Source organism: Larus michahellis, chromosome 3, assembly GCF_964199755.1.
Source record: "Larus michahellis chromosome 3, bLarMic1.1, whole genome shotgun sequence".
Classification (NCBI taxonomy): Eukaryota; Metazoa; Chordata; class Aves; order Charadriiformes; family Laridae; genus Larus; species Larus michahellis.
The window spans coordinates 93,302,165-93,324,211 of record NC_133898.1 but is presented as its reverse complement, the minus strand read 5'-3'; the positions used below and the strand labels follow the sequence as shown (position 1 = coordinate 93,324,211).

The window sequence follows — 22,047 nt, the reverse complement described above, 5'->3', positions numbered from 1 at the left end:
GCTGATGTCCAATACCTTTTGTGGCTCTAGTCCAGACTGCTGGTGTATTCCCTCTCCTTGTGGGCTAAACTCTCAACTACTTCAGCAAACGTGTTTCACAACCTAAAGAGAAGAATAAAGCCTACTGGTTATCATCTATGACTGTTGAATGTACCTCTGAGCCCATCCTTGCAAAGCTTGTTTGGTATCAATTTTCATCATTTTCAAGCTGCTCTGCAGAAATAAACGTGATCAGAATAGCAAGATTAAAAGTATTAAAAACAGTTTTAAGGGTCTAGCATGCGGTTTGCAAGACTCCAGAAAAAGCAGGCTTAACCATACTCCGTAAAGTGACAAGCTAGCCTCTGCCAAGTATTCCAATTGCCTTCTAGCAATTGCCAACATCTGGTTTATTGAGCTTTTATTTAAGCCACCAAGCTCTCATCCAAGCACAATTTCAGCCAGCAGGAAAATCAAGCAACCATGCAGAGCCTGAGGGGGTGGGATGCTCTAATATCAACTTACCAATGAAGCCTCACACTGCAGTCTTGCTGGTACTGCTGACTCAGGGGAACAAAAGTACTGCTGCAAACCCTGTGCCACAGATCACTGCCTGCAAAGCTACTAGGAAGGCTTCTTCCATCCTATCATGTAGTTCAGGGTTCAGCCGTTCAGCCCGTTCTTTTGGCACACTAGACGTCCTGCGCTGAGATTCAGACCCTGACTTCCCGGCTTGCTTTATTCATTGCTTTTTATTTTTCATGGTATTTGAAACCCCACTCTCCAAGCCAGGCAGAATATCATTCCTAATCTGCATGGCACGTGTTGAAGTTTGGAGATTCAAGTTTCACCAGACACTCATTGCTGAGACTACTGTATTTCCCCTAGGCACACACCACAACGTGTGCTGTTCCACCCTTACCCGCATCCTGATCTGTGTCTTGAAAAGAAGCTCCAAAAAGCAATAGGACACATTAACTTAATGATACTGTTTGGTACCACTGACTCATCTTTAGACCATAGTAAGACTAAGGGAAGGGATGTAATGTCATCCCCTCTACCTCCAGAAACACCGGGTCCAGCTCCTTCAGCCATACCACGTGTCCACAGCCGACTGAGGAAGGTCTCCCCCTGTCTTTTCTTTGGGAGCAAGGGGAATATTGGGTGCACATGGCAACGTCTTGGTAGCAGGGGGAAACTGTGCAGCTGTGACCTCTGAGAATAGGCTGCCAGGGATATCTGTTCCAGCATCATGGAGCACCTGCTGCTCCACGCTGGTGTTCATTCTACCGTTTCTCACTTTTTCCCCTCCTCCTCCTCCTCTGCCTGTCCAGTGTTCTCTGGCCTTTCCTAGAGGTGCCACAAGCTTGGTGGACGGGCTCAGCTGTGTCCTGTGGTGGATCCATTGTGGAGCTCATTGTGTCTGGCATGGAGCATGCCCTGGTCTCTTCTCAGAGGCCACCCCTGCAGACAATACCTTGCTGTGGACACCCAGTACCAGGGGGAAGGTAAGTAGGGTAGGGAGAGCAAAGTAGTCCTGAGTATCTTGAACATAGGCAGAAAAATACCAGAGGCACGTATGCCCCTAGTTATTATCATTTCTTCAGAAGTGGGGACTAAAAGAGCAGCAAATTTTCCTCTTTGGCTACCAATTTCTCCATCCAGCAAGAAGCAGGTAAGCTGAATGCATACAAAATGCTTTACGCCCTTCAGAGTTATCCTGAACATCATCTACTTTTAGGCACCTCAGAGGTTCCTTCATGGGGCACAGACATAGAAGCATGGACAGACCACATCGACAGAGCACCTTCTTGTAAACTTCACAGACTTCCTCACTAGTGGCACAGGCCCAGGTTAAGACACACACACAAAGGATGGAGAATTTAAAAGCCAGGCTGGGAAATCAGAGGTGCAGATCAAATCAAACCACAGGAAATCAAACTGCAATTGTTTTTGTTGTTTAGAAGATGTTCACCTGCTGCCATCCAGGATCTAAGGGAATAACACTATGAGACTTATGAAACATATTCAACTACTAAATAGGAGCGATTAGAACTATGGATGGTCACTGTCATCTCATGAACAAGCAGCCTCAAAGAAAGACATGGCTACTCCATTACCAAGGTCTACTAATGGAAGTCAGTACAGCAAACAGACCTGACTCGTCCTAGAATGCGTGATCCATGACCTTGACGAAGCACGTTTAACAGAAGGATCTTGATAACTATTGAAAACGGACTAAGAATACATGCCTTCAGCTAAGGAAAAGCCAAAGGGAGGGAGGGTAGGACTAGTCAATCTAGCTTTATCAAGTTACACCTTTTGGAAGAAAGAAAGTTTAATATTACACTGTCTACCCACTCTTCTGTTTCCTCATCCTCCCTTTCCTTAGGCATTGTACCATAAGAAGACTTAAACACAGAATAGTTCAGAATCACAAGATCAAGTGATTCTGCCCATGTTTCAACCTTTGTATCTTAACGTGAATTCAAACTTCTACAAACTTCTTTCAAAGATTGAAAGAACATTTGAAAAATTAGTTAGCCAGGTCTTGGCTTAATTAAAAGGGCAGCTTTGTCTTGGTATTACACATGCCTTAAAAACAGTATGGGGTGGGGAGGGAATTGAAAGTTAATGCCATTGAAATACGCAAGATCAACTAATCTAAAAAGCCTTCTTATTAGCTTCCCTTACCCATGACAGACATTTCTACTTCTATTCAGAGATCTACACACCTCCAAATGAAGTGAGTCTTCAATATTGTTTTGGGAAAGGACATGGGAGAAACCCACAGAAAGAGAGAGCTATTCAACAGAGACTGATGACAAGTCCGTACACACAAAAAAAAATAAATGTACTAATCCAATGAATTAAAGAATAGAATTGCTTGCTTGGATTTCTTTTTCTTTTCAGGTGTGAAAGAGATTCATTGGGGGGACAAGGAAGAGTCCATAATTTAGAATACACCCCAGCTGTGACAACAAAAATCAGGACACTGTATTACAGCTGATCTTCAATGCTAACTTTTAAACAAAGTCACCTCTCTCATATGTGAAAATGGTGACAAATTGCTGCAATACAAGATACAGCGAGACATACAGAAGTAGTTTCATTAGTAAAGTGTGAAGGATTGAGCCCAGTTTGTACAGGGATTCCGTTCTTGGCAACTTTCTTGAAGGTATTTCCACCGCTGTAAAGACAAAGTGTCACCTGGACTGCAGAGCAATGCAGCACTTGTACGTCTGCGCTACTCCCGCTAGGAAAGGGCCCCATGTGCCAACACACTTGGAACACTCCCCAAATCACTTCAACAGCAAACCAGCAAAATGGTATCCAAGTTAACCTTAACAGTCACCGAAGCCTAATGACTCAAGACAGCTCCACTGGCCCCCATCTCTCCCAAAAAACAGACAGACATATTTCTCAGGAATGAGACAGATGTTTCTAAGACTAACCTGTGGGATCTAGCAACTTTATCTTTACTGAGCCTAGGAAAACCATCTAACCCATTGGTTTTGGTCAACAGCACTTCTGTTTCAATACTGAAGACCACAGTGATTCAAGCTTGTTAGGTCATCCCCACAGTTCACAGGAGAACGGCAAAACACTGCAGGAAAAAAAGTTTCTGCGTGAACAAAATACAGACAACGGACCTGCAGCTCAGTTACCAGCATGAATTAAACTATAAATTTCCTTTTAGAGCTGTTGTTTGTCAGCCACATACAAATATGCAAAATTATACTTGGGATGTAAAGATGTTACTACAGATCCACAGGTCATCTCCACAGCCACAGAAAAATAAAGTCCTGATCTTCATCTGCTTTGTTTCCACATTTCATGAAAATCTCCCAGCTCCTGATCAGGCCTCTAGAAGGGCCTTCTACCTTACAAGAATTATTTTGAAGAAGTAGGAAGCACCACATGGTCTTTTTAGCATACACACTCCAGAACTTCCTCCTGCTGCAAAGCAATTCACTCAACAAAATAAGCCAAGAAAAATCCCAACCATTTTGATCATTTTCAGAAACAGGAACTTCTTATGACCAACTGCAGATGCAACAACCTCACTGGTTTCCAATCCACTTCCCTAAATGAAAGCTTGACGGTCTGTTTCTGAGTGAGATCCTTTAAAAAAGGAGCTGAGTTCAGATCTACCTATTTTTCCCTCATCTATTGTATGTTTTAACATTTGAAAGTCAAGTTATTTCCCTTCACCGAAAGCTTCTCCCTGTTGATACCATCAGAGTCACACCCATTCGAGTTTGGAAGCTGCCTTTTACTTGCCCCACACAATTAAACCCTCAGTGAAGCCTTAACACATCTTTCAGGACAATTCTGAGAATGAAACATCTATGCTGTGCACTAGGATTGCCCTCCCAGTTGAATTACCACAGCCCATATACCCTTAACACAGTCCATGTATCTCCTTCACCCACTCTGCAATGGCCCTTCTCACTGCAGTGAAATCAAGATGCTAATCCCCACTTCTCCGTGGAAATGCTTTCCTCACTCGCTGTATCTAATTGTAATGTATTTAACACAACAGTTAGCTGAGGGAGATAAAGTCACCACAATGATACGGCTTCGAGACGACAAGTTTGGGAAGTCCAAAAGGGTCAGAGCTCTTAATGTGCCAACGGCAACGGCTTGCCCCAAACCATGACAGCAACCTAGATTTACATTCCTTTTCTCCCTACAGGGACTTGGGAAATGCGTTTATTGCCATCTGACACGACTTCCTGCAGTTACTTGAAATTGACTAGTATGAGAGCTGGAATTCAAGAAAATGGTAAATCTTAGTAATGAGTACATGATAGCAACCTAATAATACTCAGTACTTCTTTACCTGACGAGCCTGTGCAGCACCCAGAGTCCATGCCAAAGGACAGCCACTCTCCCAGAATGGTAGGGGCTGGAAGGGACCTCTAGAGATCACCTAGTCCAACCCCCCAGCTGGAGCAGGGTCACCTAGAGCAGGCTGGACAGGAACGTGTCCAGGTGGGTTTGGAGTATCTCCAGAGAAGGAGACTCCACCACCTCTCTGGGCAGCCTGTTCCAGTGCTCTGGCGCCCTCAAAGTAAAGTTTTTCCTTATGTTCAGACAGAATTCCCTGTGTTCCAGTTTGTCCTGTCGCCAGGCTCCACTGAAAAGAGTCTGGCCCCATCCTCCTGACACCCGCCCTTTAGAGATCCCCTCTCAGTCGTCTCTTCTCCAGGCCAAAGAGACCCAGGTCTCTCAGCCTTTCCTCGTAAGGGAGGTGCTCCAGCAGCACTATGTGCTGCGCAGCATCCATATTAAAGCCCGCACTTGTAAGCTATGCAAGTACAGAAAACCACACAAAGGTAAACACTTAGCAGCTTGGTTTTTATTCACAGAAACATTAATTCTGTTTTCTCCTCCCTTCCTCACACATATCCCCTCACACCCAAATCATGCTTTTTATTCCTCAGAGCAAATTCCCTCTAATTAGTACTCACTAAAAAAATCCCAAACAACAACAAAAAGACACCCCACACCGTCGTCACCTATCATTTTTCTGTAACCCTCTGGAACTAATACCTTCTGCAAAAAACAGGCGAGGACAGGCATCATTGTGTCCCATCCTCATAGGACTACTTTAACTCATATTAAATAGTTGATCTCCACTTAATTTACAAAGCCCATCTGTGAAGAGGGTAGTGGAAGATAGGCTGTGTGACATGACACCTGGCCACTAAGACACTAAGTAAAATTATGGAGTTCCCCAAGGACACAGAACCCCCACGCCAATGCTAGAATTGCAGCCCTTCATAAAGCATCACTCCAACCATTTCTCTGTGGTACCTTAAGTTTTAATTGTTTAAATCCTTTGCACCTTGACTGAAAACTTATCTTAAGGCATCAGCAAGCTTTACCTCTCATTTCTTTCTCCACATCTTCAAATGCTACTTATCCCACTTGAAATGCCGTCAGCCACGTGGCTCAGACCTACCTCCACCTAGCAGTACCTCCTGCCTGCATGGGGGTATTACTCTTTCAGAAGATGAACTTATAATTTACTCTCTCATTGCAATATATAGGGCTGATTTTAACATTTGTTCACAAGATATACATCAGAGTTCAAGGAATTGCTTAACAATTCATAGTTCTGAGGAGATACCTCAGGTTTAAGAGCCTGAGAATATTTTTCCTTCTAAAATACAAACTTAATTTTCATTTATAGTCCACAATTTTGAATGTGCATATCTCCCACTGACAAGATTCTGTCTTTAATGATACCAGTTAGTTAAACTCTCAATAGCTTGGAAAATAGAAGGAAAAACGATCAGGGGTGTATCTTCCGAGGAAATAATAATTTCTCTTCCTCTTCTGTGTCTTACATGCAGGTGGGTATGAAATTGCTTGGAATGCTACCGGCTTCAGTCTCTCCCACGCTCATTTTCTGAAGTAGTAATATTAGCACCAATATCCAAACACAATCCCTTTCCAGACCTTAATATAGCAGTGGTAAATTATTCCTGCCTCACTTTAATCCTGCCTATTCCAGATAATGCTTTTATTTTTATATATATACACACATACACATATGTGTGCTTAAATATATATTAAAATACACACGCAGAGACACAACATGCTTTTAAACATGAGCTAGGCTTTTTTTTTTAAGCTAAAGCTTTTAGTAACAGATACAGTAGGACTGTCCAGACACAGCCTACAGATTAAGAAGTGTCGACAGCTACCAAACAGCAACATAAGATACATCAATAACCAAGACGACTTTTTAAAATATACAAGAAAACAAGAATACATGGTATCAAGACACTGATCTATTTAAACAACTGTTTAGACTCAAGTCATTCTTCAATCAATACTGCTTACATCAGCATCTCTTAGACATATATACAAGAGTATTTAGATATATTGGCAGACCAACCTGCTGTTTGACACTTTAAGGGTTAGCTATGAAGTCATTAGCACTGAAATCTGGAATTATTTTCCAGAAGTAATACTACCTCATTTTAAGAAATGCAGCAGCATCAGATTTGTACTTACATGCACCTGCACCAGCATTACTTAGTAACAACCAGCAGCCAAGAAACTGCTTGGTATAAAACCTGCTGATCTTTACTTGAAAGTGTTTCTTACCATGTCCAAAAAAAAAATAAATTGGAAAAACACTTAATTTTAGACATTAAAACCTGCTGCTGATCTACTGAGTTCAGTGCTGGACAGAGTTACTACTGGTAAACAAGACCAATTAACACCACGCAATTAAATTCTTTCACCATTCTACTCCTTGGTGTCTCCAAGCAGGGACTGACAGTTGAGTGGGCTGACAAGAAATAAAACTGTCAAGACAAAACATCACTAGCTCATTGTTTTTTAAGAAACGTTTTGACTTCAACCTTGTTTCATGCATTAACTAGCTAATGCCCGTCCAGAATAGATCCTAAATCTTTGAGGCAAAGCTACAGCCATCTTCAATGAAACATGATGCAAATCATCAGGCAGCTCATGAAGTTGCTCTCTGATATTTGGGACCTCAGCAGCGGCCATTAAACTCTCCAAAGGCTGTCTCCAGTCTATGGCGTAGCCTTATCCAACTGCCTTGCCATTTACACACACACCACCATCTAAACCTCTTCAGAAGTCCACTGTGGAGGCAGCTACACTCCTACCAGTGCTTGGCCAGCTCCTGGCGCAGCATTTATGGCTCGGTCTAGCTTAATCCTGACTGAAGCAGGCAGCAACAAGCGCGTGTCCATTTTGCCCCGGGTCCAATTCCCTCCCCTCTTTCCGACCCCCTGCTCCACAAGGCATGTTTGGCACTGCCTTCCTGGATAAAAGGCAAGAGGTCACGGCGGGGGGGCGGTGAAAAATGGCCGAAATAGTAGTATTATGCAATAAGAGAAGAAATGCAATAATAACTCATCCTGTCCTGGAGATTTCTCATAACCCTTAGGGTTCGCAAGCTGGATTTACAGCAAGCGTGGCAACCAGAGGGATGAAAGGTGCCCCGAAGAGCCCGGTGGGTAGCCTCCTCGGTCCTGGCCCTTTGCCTGGGGACACACACACAAAAAAAAAAAAAAAAAAAAAAAAAAAAAAAAAAGGGGATGCTCACAGTCCAGGTGCTTTTTCTTGGGCCCCATCACTTCATGCGTGGTGGCTTTGCAGACGGCTCTGGCTACGGCCGATCCCGTAACGCTGTACTGAGCAGCTGCGATGCGATCTGTCAGCGTCTGACCCGACATCTTCGCTGGCGTGCCTGCTGCTGCCTGCTCTGCAGAGGCGGAAAAAAAGGGAGGGGGGAAAAAAGGGAAAGAAAAAAAAAAACAACAAAAAAAAAACAACACGGGAGGGGATGGGGAGATTCCGGGTTTATCGCCGAGGGGAGGGGGGGACACGGCACAGACACACACGGGCACACACACACACACACAGAGCCACACGCACAATGGTCCTTCAGGCAGCCCGGCCCCTCCCGAGGCGCAGCCCCCCCCCCCGCCCTGTTGTATAAGCCTTTGCCTCGCTAGAAGCCGCCTGGGGCAAAAATAAAGGGTATTTTAGAGGCTGCAGGGAGAGGATGAAGGGGAAATAATGATGGTGGCAGAAGGAGGCTGCACGCAAATAACGGACGAGCCCCCGGCGGCAGGGGAAGGAAGGAGTCAGCCCCCCCGGCCACCCCTAACCTGCCCCGGCAGAGCCCGGCCCGCGGGGGCGCCGCCGCCGCGCCCCGGCCCCGCCGCAGCGCCCGCCCCGCCGTCTCCCCGGTGGGAGATTATGGCACCGTTGCGCCATGTTATTCCCCCACACACACCGCCACCTCCCGGCCCCGATGGAGAACCCCCCCCCCCCGACACACACACGCCGGGAAAACGGGGCGCCACTGGATGCGGCGGAGCCCGGCGCCATGCAGCATCCCAGGGCGGGGCTGGGGGGGAAGAAGGGGATGAAGCGAGCGCCAGCGGCCGACCTGTCAGTGCGTCCTTCCCTCCCGTCCTCCTCCTCCTCCTGCCGCCGCTCCGGGGAGGGCACCGCCGCGCTGCCCGCTGGCGAGGCGCCCCGCGGCGCAGCACCCCCCCCCCCTTTCCCTTTCCCTTTCCTTTCCTTTTCCTTTTACCCCCTCCCTCCCCCCGGCCCCGGTAGCCCCAGGTGCGGGGCGGGCTGCCCCCCCCTCCCGCCGCGGCCGCCGGGGATGCGCTGGGCCGTCCACGCCCGGCAGCCGCCGCTGCTGCTATTTCCAGCCGGCGGCTTAATCCTCCCGCAGCCTAATCCCCGCGTACTGCCGCAGCAGCGCCGCCCCTTACCCCGGTGCAGAGGGCGGGACGGAGCCCAGCCGAGGCGACCGCCGCTGCCGCCGTCGCCGCAGGTCGGTGGCCCGGCGCAGTCAGGTGACCCCGCTCGGTACGGCCTGGCCGGGCCCGATACCGTGGGGCAAAACCCCCCCCACGTCCTTCCCCCCCGCCGCGCCTCTTAAAGGGGACGCGGAGGCCCGGCCGCCCGCCCAAGGTGTGCGGCGAGGCGCGGTCCGGGTCGCCACCCCAACCCTGCCCCGGTCGCCTCCCGGGGGTGGGCGACCGGAGCTGCTCCCAGGTGAGTGCCGTCTGGGGAGGAGCCGAAGCCACCGATGCTTCTTCCCCTTGTCTGCAGCGCAGTCCTGTCGTTAACGCTTATAACAACGCAGCGAGGGACCCCAAAACTGCACGTACAGGAGATCTCTCCAGAACCTTTCTTTGGTGTTGTTACCGAAGATACCCAAAATACATCCCCAAAGGCTTTTCTTTCCCTTGTCTAACATACCCTAAAGGTTTTGGTTACAACGCCGCGATGATACATTGCCACAATTTTATTGCCTGATTGAAGCCTAACAGAGTGATCTGCGGAGCACTGAGAAATGTGGCACACATATATTACCATAAATCAGCTGAACTTAGTTTTGGAGTAAAGTGATTTAAGTGGGTGGGGTCTAAATGAAATGGTACTGGTAGCAATTACTCCGAGCTGCTGTTAGGACAAACTTCAGAAGACGATGTAAGCGCCTGTTATTAATTAGCCAGAGAAAACAGTATGTGCAGTCAGTATTGAAGATTGGTGCATCTGAAGTGATAATTGGGTTGCGTTGCGTACAAAGACGTACAGCACCATTTTCGTTTATTACGCCAGGAGCAGAATACTGACGAGGGATTGTGGTCTGTGACAGTATGAAACAGCAGCTTTTTTACTATACTTTTTCTTTTTTTTTTTACCTGACAACCAAGAGATTTGGAAGTCCTAGGTAGCCTGAAAGCTTGAGAATCCTGTTAAAACAATGCTCAAAAGTTCAAGTTACTGTTTCTATGGAAAATCTCTTCCAAGACAAGTTCAAATGGTGCCTGTGTCCATTGCAGAAAGGTGTCTGAATTTTCAGGCTTTCAATATTGGTTAAATCTCCTTGGTTTCTGCAGAGCAGATAAAGATATTTGGATTTCTCAAACGCAGTGTTTGAATATGGAGAGGGCTTTCATTTCAAAAAAGACATAAAGTATATGTTAGTAATTGCTAACAATGAACATCAGAGGTCTGCAAACTTCAAATGTTCCCATAAGTGAGACTCGTATTCCAATAGCGAGAACATGTGTAACCACACATTCGGTAACAAGTGGCAAATGAATAAGTCCTGGAGTTGCACAGAAAGATAATATAACACTGTGTTCTTTAGCACTGTTATAGTCTGCAGTTCAAGTACAGATAAATTTTAATAATATTTAGAAATCATGTTTCATTTACCACAGAAAAGTTAAGTTCCATTCCTAGAAATTTTTCATTAACGGAGTGATTTGGGGGAGCTCGAAGCATGTCTTAGCAGAGGCGCACAAACAGTTTTCCCCCTGTAGTTCACAGTCAGTTGTTGGAGTGATGGTGCCAATTGATTGCAGAAGTAAGAAACAGTTCGGATCTACAGATACTTCATGTTCCATTACTGGCATTAGGAGCGACTCTGAACTCTTCTTGGTAACGCTGATGGGAGTTTAGAACGGCTTGACTTTCCAAAAGACAAGAGGTTTAAGTGGTATATTATAGGGAAAAAAAATACACAAACTGTTTTGGAGTTCACTGGTTTCATCCAGTAGCTTCACTTGCCACAAGCAAGAATGTTTTCAACTTTATGCTAGGCAAAGTATTTAATTAGTGATGCAACTTTTTATTAATGTCTAGTGTACATCTTCTGAGCCGAGATTAATGTGAAGGTCTGGATACTTTCTGAACTAGTCCATATTGTTATCAGCTCTTTGTGTCACTGCAGTTCTCATCTGTGTCACCAAAAACTACATGATCGTTGATACTCAGCTCATTTTATATTTTCATATTGTCAAAATATTTAAGCAAAAGGTAAGTCAGACAATTTGTACTATTGCCTTAAAATGTATCGTGAACTGAATTTAAATGCAAAGAACAGAGAGATCCTCCAGTATTTTGGTTATAAGCCAGCAGGTTGCCAAGGCATGAGGTGGAGTACGCAAAGGAACACATTGCAAGACTGCAATTACAGAAGCATTTTTGAGGTGTTAATTTATCTGCCATTACTTGCATATTCAGCAACAAATAACCAGTGTCATGAATAAAAACCACTGTAAAAATTTGTCTTATTTACATCTGTATTGTGTTTGGTCAGTACTGCTCTACATGGGGCTCCTCTTTATTGCTTGTTGCAGTCAGTGCGTGGACTTCCATTGACCGCTGCATACAACGATTTTATTGAGCAAAACCAGGATCACTTAACCCTGAGAGGTTCGAGAGGTATTTCAGACAAATATCATTCTCGACAAGCACGTCGTCGGAATTTTTGGTGCACTGTGATCTTTCTGAAAACCTAAGACGAGAAGAAAGCATCAGTCCTCTTAAAATTCAGAGTAAAGGGATGTGATCTACTGAAGCTGTATTGCTTTTGGATTTCAAAACAACCACCATCCCCAAGAAAAACCCCAACAACTCCACAAAACATGTTTGTAATAAAAGCCATACAGGAAAAAGGAACAGCCTTGAATAAGGCAAGACCACGGAGGGAGCCGCCCAGGCCTAAATAGACAGAGGCTTGGGGTTATCATTTGACAAGGTGCTTTTAGATTCAGTCCTGAGAAGCTGCCTGGTGTGGTGGCTCTGTGAATCCCAGGTTCACAGCTTGGCTGGTGAGATGCACTGGGAGGTCTAGACAAGGGACATATAAGCAGCTGGAAAGGGTTCTTGCTGTTAAGAATAACCCACAACAGTGGTTTTTTTCTAGACTGTTTGTAACTGTGCTTTCAACTTCATAATGAAGGCCCTGAAGGAGAGAAGATAGATTAATGACAAGCTGAACAGTCATTTTGAGACAAATGCTCAAAGATAATTCTTAACTGATTTTGAAATGAGAAAGAGTTGGCCTCCAGGCACCCACATGGAGGGAAGGAGGCATGTCTAGAGGCCGATTCATCACACCTCACACTGGAATTATGCACCACAGATGCCTGTGTCTCAGGTCATGTAAACCATGTAGGACTCGATTTCCCGCACTTTAAGTTTCATTTTTCTCACCATATTTCTGCTTTTTTTTATTATTTGTTTGTTTACCAGTTTTCACTCTCAGGTCTTCCGGTTCTTCAGGCAGCTTCGATGCCCTTTCCTCCTGCTTTCACAGCCCAGGCAGGGGTTCAGCCCCTGTCCTGTTCATGCCCAGCGCTGTTGCTTTGCTTCTCCCTCTTGCACTTAGGGCCAGTGGTACAAACAGAGCTCCTGGAGAGGCTGGCTGTAACCATAGTGATAGCAGCAGTCCTGGACGGATCTGTTTAGCTCTGGAAAAGGGGGAGAAAAGGACTTTTCAAAGGAGGAGCATCCTCCTGACTTCCTATTAGGTTGATGGAGCCGGGTAGGTAGCAGTGTTCTCCCCCTACAGCACATGCAGCAGAAGTTGCAAGCACCAGTAGATACCCAAATCATGCAATACCCAGGAGTTTCTATGCTTCTGCTGTTAAATATAAGTTCATCGCTTGGTCTTGTGTGGCTTCTGTCCACAACAATTCATTCACCCTCCTTAATGGCAGCTGTTCCAGTAGTTCCTTTGGTTACTGTGATAAAAAGCACCCATGAGAAATTAGAGCAGTGCTGTCAATTTTCCCATCAGAATGATGGCCCGAGAAGGACATGTGGTCATACTTCTCAAGTGGACTATTCATTAAATTTTGGGAGACCACTTGAATTACTTGTCCTGTGTATGAATCTAAGAGAATAACAATACACAATGGTAAGGGTACAGGCTAGGAGGTATGAGTATATACTCTTACATCCCATAGGAAAGGACTTTTCTGTGTTCATGAAGAACTTTTAAAATTAAAAAGGTAATTTAGATAAGGGAGAGAATTAATATGAGGGAGAAAATTATACAAATATAGCTAACAGGCTCAGGCTCTTTTACTGTTCCCTACACCATGTCACACCAAGGTCACGTCCTGCAGAATACAGAGCGATTGGCATATAGCAGACTTAGGTGGCAATTGGCACGTGTTGTGCTGTTCCGTACAGAGCAACCAGGTATGGTCCTTCCCCTTATCCATCATGCTGGTTCCCGCAAGGACAACCTTAAAATCTCTATAATCTTGGAGATCTCTGTTGTCTGATGCATTAGTGGACTCAGCCACCCACGTCTCAAGGATAACTTTTGCTTCTGGAGTAGTTTTTGGCTTGGGTCTGGCAATAACACTAAGGTTAATAGACCAGAAATGGGACAGATGGACACATGTATCAGAAGTGGGACAAAAGTCCTGTAATCATGAAAGTCAGCACCCGTGAAACTCCTCACTATTTGGTATTGATTTTGGTCATTAATTTTCTAATCTTGGTAGTGCCTCCAATGCAGAAGTCTGGAGTTATGAAGTATATTGCACTTCTGCACAACAGGCTCAAGCTGGGCTTAATTTTTTTTTTTTTTACCTTTTCTTTTATACTGAGCACTAATCTTACTCTATGGATTTGTTTAAACAAGTCTGTGTACCAAAAGCTACCTGACTTGCTGCTTCTATAGGTAATGTGTATTCTAATATATTCAATGTAGAAATAGCAGCTTTATATGGATATTAGACAGATGTGAGAATTAATTTAAGGAAGTCCACAGGTCAGCTTAACTACAAATATTTAATATTCTGTTGAAGCTGCTGATAGTGGGAAGGGGAACATCTGTCAAATAATTTAGGTGAAGTCATGCTATACTTCACAGACATTAGCATGAAACAGATTTGCAGGAGTATATAGAAACAGATAATTTACCACTAATTGACTTTTAAAATTTATTACTCATTGACTAATTGACGGTCCTGTCTTTGAACACAAAGTAACTCTGAAGGCATTAATCACAGCTGCATCATTTCCTCAAAGAGGGAAGGACGCTGCGTGAAATGAAGTCCAAATTTCATTTCTCCTTGTGCCACATTTAACTAGAAATTGTGGTCCATGGAACAAGCAACGGACTTTTAACCTACCTTGGCTTTGTGGTCATTACATTTTTCTATGCAAGCAAAACCCAATTTTTTGGGGGTAAAGGTGCATTATTTTGTTATTCGTGCAGCATTTTGCTGCCAGTGGTGAATTGCTGTTGTATTAACAATTGCGGTAATTATATAATTGTAATAACTGTGTTTTAATCTAACTGTGGTTTTATTCTGGTGGTGGCCAGCATGGCCAGGGGTGCTTCATTGACTGGCACTTGTCCAGCTTCTGTGTGCTCTGCCGGTGCAAGGCTTACGCTGCTGTAGCTTACCCTGAGGGGAAGCAGCACAAGTGGCTGAAACTAGGGCTGAGAAGCAGTTAGCCGCGATCTGCAAAGGAGAAGTGCTCTCTAGGCTCTTGCAAAAAGAAAAGCCTGTCAGGAGAAGGCAGTTTCGGTTTTTGGCTGTGCCAAATCAGTAAAGCATAGCTGCCATCCTGAAGCCTAAGCCTGGTCTCTCACCTACTTGTCTGGCTCTTGGCAGCAAATCTCGGCGGCAACTTGTCTGTTTCTGTAGAAGGGGGGCTGCCGTTAGACAGTAACTTTAATGCGCTGAATACTTTTCAGTAAATTATGTGCATTTACAGCATGTTTTTTTTTTACTTGTCGTGCAGTATCTGCAGGAGCTGAAGGACAGAGAATGCTGGGCAAAAGCCATTAAGACAGTGGCCCTTCAGTCAAGGCCAGGAAGGACGACCCACCTCCTGTTCATGAACTCTGCCAGGTGTCGTGAACTGTCCGTTTGAGCTCTTCGGCATCCTAGAAGCAGGTTTTAACCAAGTAAGAACTTGGTGTATTGTAGAAAGAAGCTGAACTACAAGGAAGATGTTGCTGGGGCTCAGCATAATGCGTTTTCCTCACAGTCAGTGGAAGTGTGGTACCATCCAAACTTCAGGACCGAGCTTTTGACCACATATCGCGTGCCCTGTCTGCTGCTGCTCTAGGCTCAGAAATACACGGCTGTACAGTAAAGTGACAGCAAAGTATTGTCAAAGTCTGCTAAGAAATTTCTGAAGTTATAATTTCAGTGACAGATTTGTTCAGCAGAGGTTCAATAGATGTCAGATACATGTCAAATAAAAGTAAAATTTTCAACCCAGAAGGTAAAATAAGTTTTAAGCAAAAAAAGATAAGCATGTGTTTAATAGGGGAGGGTGGTTAAGGTTTGTAATATGTCATGACCAAATACAACCTCTGTTCACTTGAAAAGAAGCTGGATTAGGCAATTACATACATGAACATATGTTAAAACTTATATTGCATGTATATCACAGTGATGTTGTTCTATGTTTTTAGCAATACTTAATCCCTAATCTTTTAATGGTTCTGGTATTTTCAGTGCACATTATAATTTTGCTAAGGCCTCTGACCGTAAAGTTCAGTCTGCTAATGTAAGACCAAATTCTTCAGCTATGCTTTATAAGTGGTAGCATGACTGGTATGGCTTGGTACGTTCGCACTTCCTACTCTTCCAGGCTTGAAGTTGCTCTTCGACCGAATCTGCCCACCCGCAGGAGGACACTTTTGATTGTACTGGCCTCCAGTGGCAACCTAGGGGCTGTTTCGGTGCTGCAATGTAGTCAGTCAACTCCTTCATTTCACATGTTATACATTTACTTGGTCTTGCACAATGTTGACTGCGTCACAACCATATAAAGGACTAAGCCCTTCTGATTTTGGATTGCTTGGTAAACTGGGATCATTACCAACACTTTAATACAGTCAAGTGTATATATCTAGAAGCAAATCCTATAAGATTACTTGCTGGAAAGCTTTTACTCTGAAAAAGGATTAGGGGTCATAGCAGGCAAACAACATATTTGAACTTCCAGTGTGATGCTGTGTGGAAAGACCTGGTCAGACTTAGGACTTTATAATCAGATACCACCAACAGGAGCAGGGTATGGCATGGATGACACTGGCACTACCAGACTGCTTAAATTTGGATTTTCCTGTTCTCTTTAAAGAGTTTTGAGAAAATGGACTAGATTCTTAGGAGGCTCTTTCTGTCCTCTTGATAGAGAGGTGCATTTATCTCCTCACGATAGACACACGGACCGTGGCTGTAGGCTGCTTTCCACAAAGGGGAAGAATTTTTCCACTTCTCCAAATTAGCTAAATCATTTGATAAAAGAGGAATCAGAAGAGGACAACTAATTTTCTTTGTCAGGAGCATCTGTAAGAGGTAGGATTTTATTTCTGGCATATTTTTTTTCTGCCCAGCTGTAGTTGTTGCTACTATTTCTGCAGAGGGAGAGACGCGCACCCTTTTGCACAGGATGGGTGGTTCAAGCTGCCTCCAAGCCAAAAGACAGACTTTCTACTGGCTCTCACAGGTGCAGGACTGTACTCAGGTTGTTTGCAATCTCCAGTCCTGACAGAGAACTGGAATGAACAGTGACAAATATAAGTTCCCTTGCCCATTCCTTAGCTCACTGTGTGGCATGATAATGATCACTTATGTGGAAAAAAACATATATTCCAGCACAGGAGGAACATTTGCTATTCCTATGTTTGCACACACACCGTGCAGGTAAATATTTGGCATAAACGTTGCCCAGAGCAACCCTGATGCTCGCTGCTGCTCTTCCTTCAGTAGTTCTATCCAGTGCACGTAACAGGGCCTTGTTTGCTTGCCCCATTTCTTTGTGGGCCTCAAAATGTGCACTGAAAATACCAGAACTATTAAAAGATTAGGGATTAAGTATTGCTAAAAGCATAGAAAAATACCAGTATGATATACATATGAGGGCATTCCTTTCTTTTCTTCTATCTTCTTGTTGTGAGTTGATTTTCTCATTTCATCAAAGCTGCTTATACTTGAATAGAAATCCAGAAAAGCAGTGCTCAATTTCTTGAAAATCAGGACTATAAAACAGAGTCATGGATTTGGCACTGGGTAGATAGATGAGTTAATTTTATTCTTAAGACCAGGGTAGGAATGTTTCCTCATAGGCTATCACAAGAGAGCGTAATTTCCGCAGCAGGTGCAGGACCTGACTTTAGTTAGTAAACTAAAATACTACTTAAAGAATGTGCATCGAAGTTAATTTCTCCTTCAGTTTTGTCCAGTTGGGTGAGAACAATGTTGACTGCTCAAAATATACAAAAATATACCAAATAGGAAAAGAGGTGCTTAAGCACCATCTTTACCTAAGCCCAATTGTGTTTATCCTGATGGTGCCTCTCAGTCTAAGGGGAAAACAATTACCTGTTAATTACTTTGTGTTCAGAAAAAGAGCCAAACATTTCCTGATGCCTAGGAGGAGAAGGAGACCAGCATTATTGAGGTTTTTCAACCTTTGTTTAGCTATCTGATGAGACAGCCTGTTTTCTAGAAGTGCTGAGTGCCAGTGCTCTCCTTGAAAGTGATGGTACTATGAGTATCTTGCAGCTCTGGAAAGTGTTGTTGTCGGGTTTCTAAGATCCAAAGGTTGACAGGAGCAAGTTACTGACCCTGCCTCAGATGAGAAATTATATATGTGGGAGCTAATGTTGTGCTAAATTTGGGGTGAAGTAGGGAATTCAAGGCTAAAACTAGAAAATGGGATGCTCTTAAGCATGCACACTTGCAGAGGTAGCATCAAGAAATGCTGCTTCTGGTGGGCAGAATGGCGAAAATGATCTCTAGGAGGAACTGTGATAAGGGAAGTGGCTTGATAATCAGATTCTCCCAGAGTGAGGCCACATAAAAGAAAGCATAGTAGGGCCTGCAAGAGCAGGAGGCTAAAGATGATTACAAATTCTTACGCTTGAAAGAGAGAAACAGCCTCTAGAAGGAAACATGGATCGAGACCAAGATGTGGACAGGGATTGCCTATCTGACGATGTTTACTGGGCTACTTATTCATACCTCTGGGTATATAATTAAGTTCCTATATGGAAGACTTCAGTCTAAAATAATAACTGATCCAGATGTAGTATGAGTCTCATTTCTGTGTGTTGCTAATAGAAAAATTATGGCCGTTATTGAATAGCATTGATTGTTGACGTTTCTGCTTCACAATGTACTTTGCTTTAGCCTTCATTTCTACGGCGTCCTCCATTCAAAGAACTCCAAGTACTTCACGAATGCTAATTTAACCTTCCCACTTCACTGTGTGGAAGGTAAGTATTATTACCCCCAGGGACTGCCTTCTCTTTATGTCGAGGAAGTGCTTACCACGTTGCTGGCACCGCTAGAGACCTTCTATAATAAGCTAGAGACCTAAGGAGCAAAACCAATAAAGGGCTATCTTTGTTCAATGTGAACAAATTCTGCTAGTAAATCTCTAGGCAGTAAGTTTAAAAATGGGGAGGAAAACACAGCTGAGTAAAAAAAAAAATAATTAAAAAAGACGCAGCAAGGATGTCATATAGAAAATACATATACAAATACATTATACTCCATTTATATTTCAGCGTACAAACAGTATGAATAAGCACATGGGTGCATGTGTGTGGCTTTCAGCTGTGTAAATGGCAGTTAATGGGTCTTACGGCTGTACTTAACAGTGAAGAATATGGAAGTTTATCCTCTTGCATCTTTTTTGCATTTACAGTGTCAGACTTGGCAGATCAGGACAGAACGCTCAGTATTTGTGGGTGTTTCATCTTGATGAGTTTGAGTGGGACTGCTGTAGAGGGAGGCTTAACCCACTGCATAGTGCCAACATATTTATGTGCCTTTTCAATAATTAACGATATGCATTTCTGTCCCTTTAGTAAGCATTCTGTATAACATACAGAATTAGACACTGCTTTTTACCTACACTGAATTTCACCAGGATTATAAAGCTATTTTATAACTACTCGTGAAAAAGACAGAATGTGTATACCGTTACTTTAAACCTGGAATGTATGCATTTTATGTATGTTAATAGTAGTATCATCATTAAAGAAATTAATTTTTTGATGGGGATGAACTGGTCTTTCTCTCTGACGACTGATGTTAGAGAGTTCACTGAATACACTATGGAAGTTCGATATCCAGAATGCTTGCTAGTCGTTCTGATCTCCAATAATGACTTTGGAATAGACGTAATGAAGTGGAATAACTCATTTAGATTGCATCTTCTCAACATCATTATTAATTTAAACCACCCATTTTTGAAAATTAAAAGTAGCTGTTGACGATCTGCATTGGCAAACTGAGCGGAATAGTGGGGCTGGATTTCCAATCTGCTGCAGCCCTTTCATGTAACTCCTGCCCCATAAAGGATCTGGAAACCTACCAGGATCATCCTACAAGCATTTCTAGTGGCATAAAACCAATATATGGATGGCACGCTCTCTCTTTCCAGCCCTTCAGGAGGAAAGATGGCTGATCTCAACCATGAATGACATTAATGTGGACGCTTCAGCTCTTCATCATGGTTTTTCTAACCTTTGACAGGCACCAAAGAATTTTAGTGGGCACTGCAATGCATCAAACAGACCACAGCTCAGCTTTATTAGTGAAGCTAGGCCTAAATTACGTGGTAAGCCTTTGTTTAAAATGCCAGAGCAGTTTATAGAGTTAATTCAAACTGCTAGAGATTACCATAGCATTTAGACTGTTTTGATGATACGAGACAAGGCAGGAATGCCTCTGTGTGCTCTGATTTTTAGTGTGTTGGTTCTTCACTGCACTCAGACATCCTTGAAATGTTATTGAACTGCCTCAAACATTTTTAAAGGAAGAAAAAGAAGTTTGCCCCTGCATCACTGGCTCACAAACTGGGAAAAACAAAACCAGGACTCTTCAAGCTTTCTTTTCTATTGTGCACTGGCAGCAAAAGATGATGAGGTAACACCTCTTTACCCAAATAAATCAGATGCTGGCAGCCTTGCCTGTGCATCCCTTGCACACTTACAATTCTCTGCACTAGTTACCTTGGAGGGTTAATGTCTGATTGTCTTGTTTTATAATTCAGTCATGCTCTGTCCCGGCACTCCTCTAGAAAGTTTTAATATAGATACTTTACAAGAGCATGGAACGTAAGAGGACGGTATATAAAATTACAGAATATAAAATGTTAAAATTTGGCAGATTTTCTATGTGGTTTTGATGCAGATGTAAAAGAAGAACCTGGGTCTTAGAGGCTTCATTCACAATCAATGGTGTGAATTACAATAAATGTAAGACCTTGCACAAAGGCTCTATAAGAATGACGTGATTCTCCTGAGACAGAGTGGGGTTAAAGAAGACAGAGGTCTTCATGATAATCAAGCACATTCTCTCTACAATACAAAATCCCCCACAAAAGAAGGAATCTGAAGAACCTGCGTACAATAATGTTTTTTTTATTACAGTTTTGTCATTCACATTGCTGTAGAGGCTTATCAAAAGTTTCAGAAATGTCATGGCTCTGGAAGCCAAATTTAATTATAACCTTTGCTGTCAACCCTGAAACACAAAGCTATAAACAAATAAAAATTCTCTCTGAGACTCACTGAGCCATCTTTAAGCTTTGCACTGAAGTTTGCTGATTTTGAACAATTGGATGAGGTGGGTTCTTCGTGATTGCTAAAGCACTGCGAGTCCATAAACTTGGTTCTGGCTCACATTCAATCCACAGCAACAAGAAACTTCTTGTGATATTTTAGGGGAAAATTATATAGCTGAGATATCTGTTTAAGTGCATACGCATCTTCAGGTTGTGGTTTTTTTTAAAGCAAGGATAAGTAAGCATTTCTTCTCCATGTAACATACATAGCAAATAAAGAATTAGATAATATTTTTGAGTGGCTTTGGATATATTCCATCTCGGGTCTTTATATTTCTGTTTTCCCAAAAGGATAATACTAAATTACAAAAGTTCACAGCAAAGAGAAAATAAAATAGGGTGTTCTTAATAATAAAAACTGCAGTGAACCTGCTTCTAGCTCCCACTCAAGGGACAAGTAAAAACCCAGCTACTTAACATTTAATGATCTAAAAAAGATGAGTTGAGTCATACTCAGCTTGGAATCAGTTGAGGATACTTTGGGGATAGTTTCATGAGAGGAGGTTACCTAAACAAGGAATACTTTCCTGTTGCTTTTTACAGTACCTCACGTGTAAGTATTGCCTTGAAAAGAGTAAACAATGTGACATTTTCTTAGAAAAATAATCACTGGGGGGAAAAAAACAGAGAATATGTAAAAATGAAAAGAAGCTAGACACTTGTAAATGGGGAAGCACAAGCTAATCACAGAAGCATTGCTCTCTAGTTGTCACTCAGAAGGGTGATGTCCTTGTCTGTGGTTGTTTCTATATTTTATAACCTTCTTCAAAGTTACACGTGGTGTTAGTTCTCATTTACACTCCTGTCATCATTACAGCAGAGTTTATTGCTCTGGCAATATCACAGGTTTGTAGAGATGGGAATCTAGCTCTAGGAATGTGATTCATTTGTTGAAATGTGAACATCTATCTGAGCTATTTATCTGCTCTTTAGCCAAGAAGTGGCAATTCTGAGGTACAATCCATCTTATCATAAAATAGATGTCTTCATAAAGATCAGATGAATTCCACATATTTCTCTCCCTTGACAATAAAGGAAAGCCAGATAACGAGCTCACACACAAATATCCATGGTGTGGGCATCTAAAGTGACCTAAGATGAATCTTAGTCGCGGCTTCACTAATATAA

At 43.2% G+C, this 22,047-nt stretch overlaps 1 protein-coding gene across 17 annotated transcripts in view; it reads right to left on the bottom strand.

Moving 5' to 3' along the window:
- SNAP91 (synaptosome associated protein 91) overlaps positions 1 to 9,605 on the bottom strand; it is a 71,801-nt gene extending 62,196 nt beyond the window's left edge. For 13 of the 17 annotated variants that reach the window (XM_074581254.1, XM_074581259.1, XM_074581257.1 and 10 more), the window contains exons 1-2: positions 9,267 to 9,605; positions 8,081 to 8,239 (exon numbers count right to left, since the gene is read on the bottom strand). In XM_074581254.1, coding sequence (XP_074437355.1) covers positions 8,081 to 8,210 — 130 coding nt within the window. In that variant the 5' untranslated portion in view covers positions 8,211 to 8,239; positions 9,267 to 9,605. Of the gene's footprint in view, positions 1 to 8,080; positions 8,472 to 8,932; positions 9,119 to 9,266 lie in introns of those variants that run through there. The other 4 variants (XM_074581256.1, XM_074581255.1, XM_074581271.1 and 1 more) reach the window with 4 other exon arrangements.
- Between the last annotated feature and the right edge of the window lie 12,442 nt (positions 9,606 to 22,047).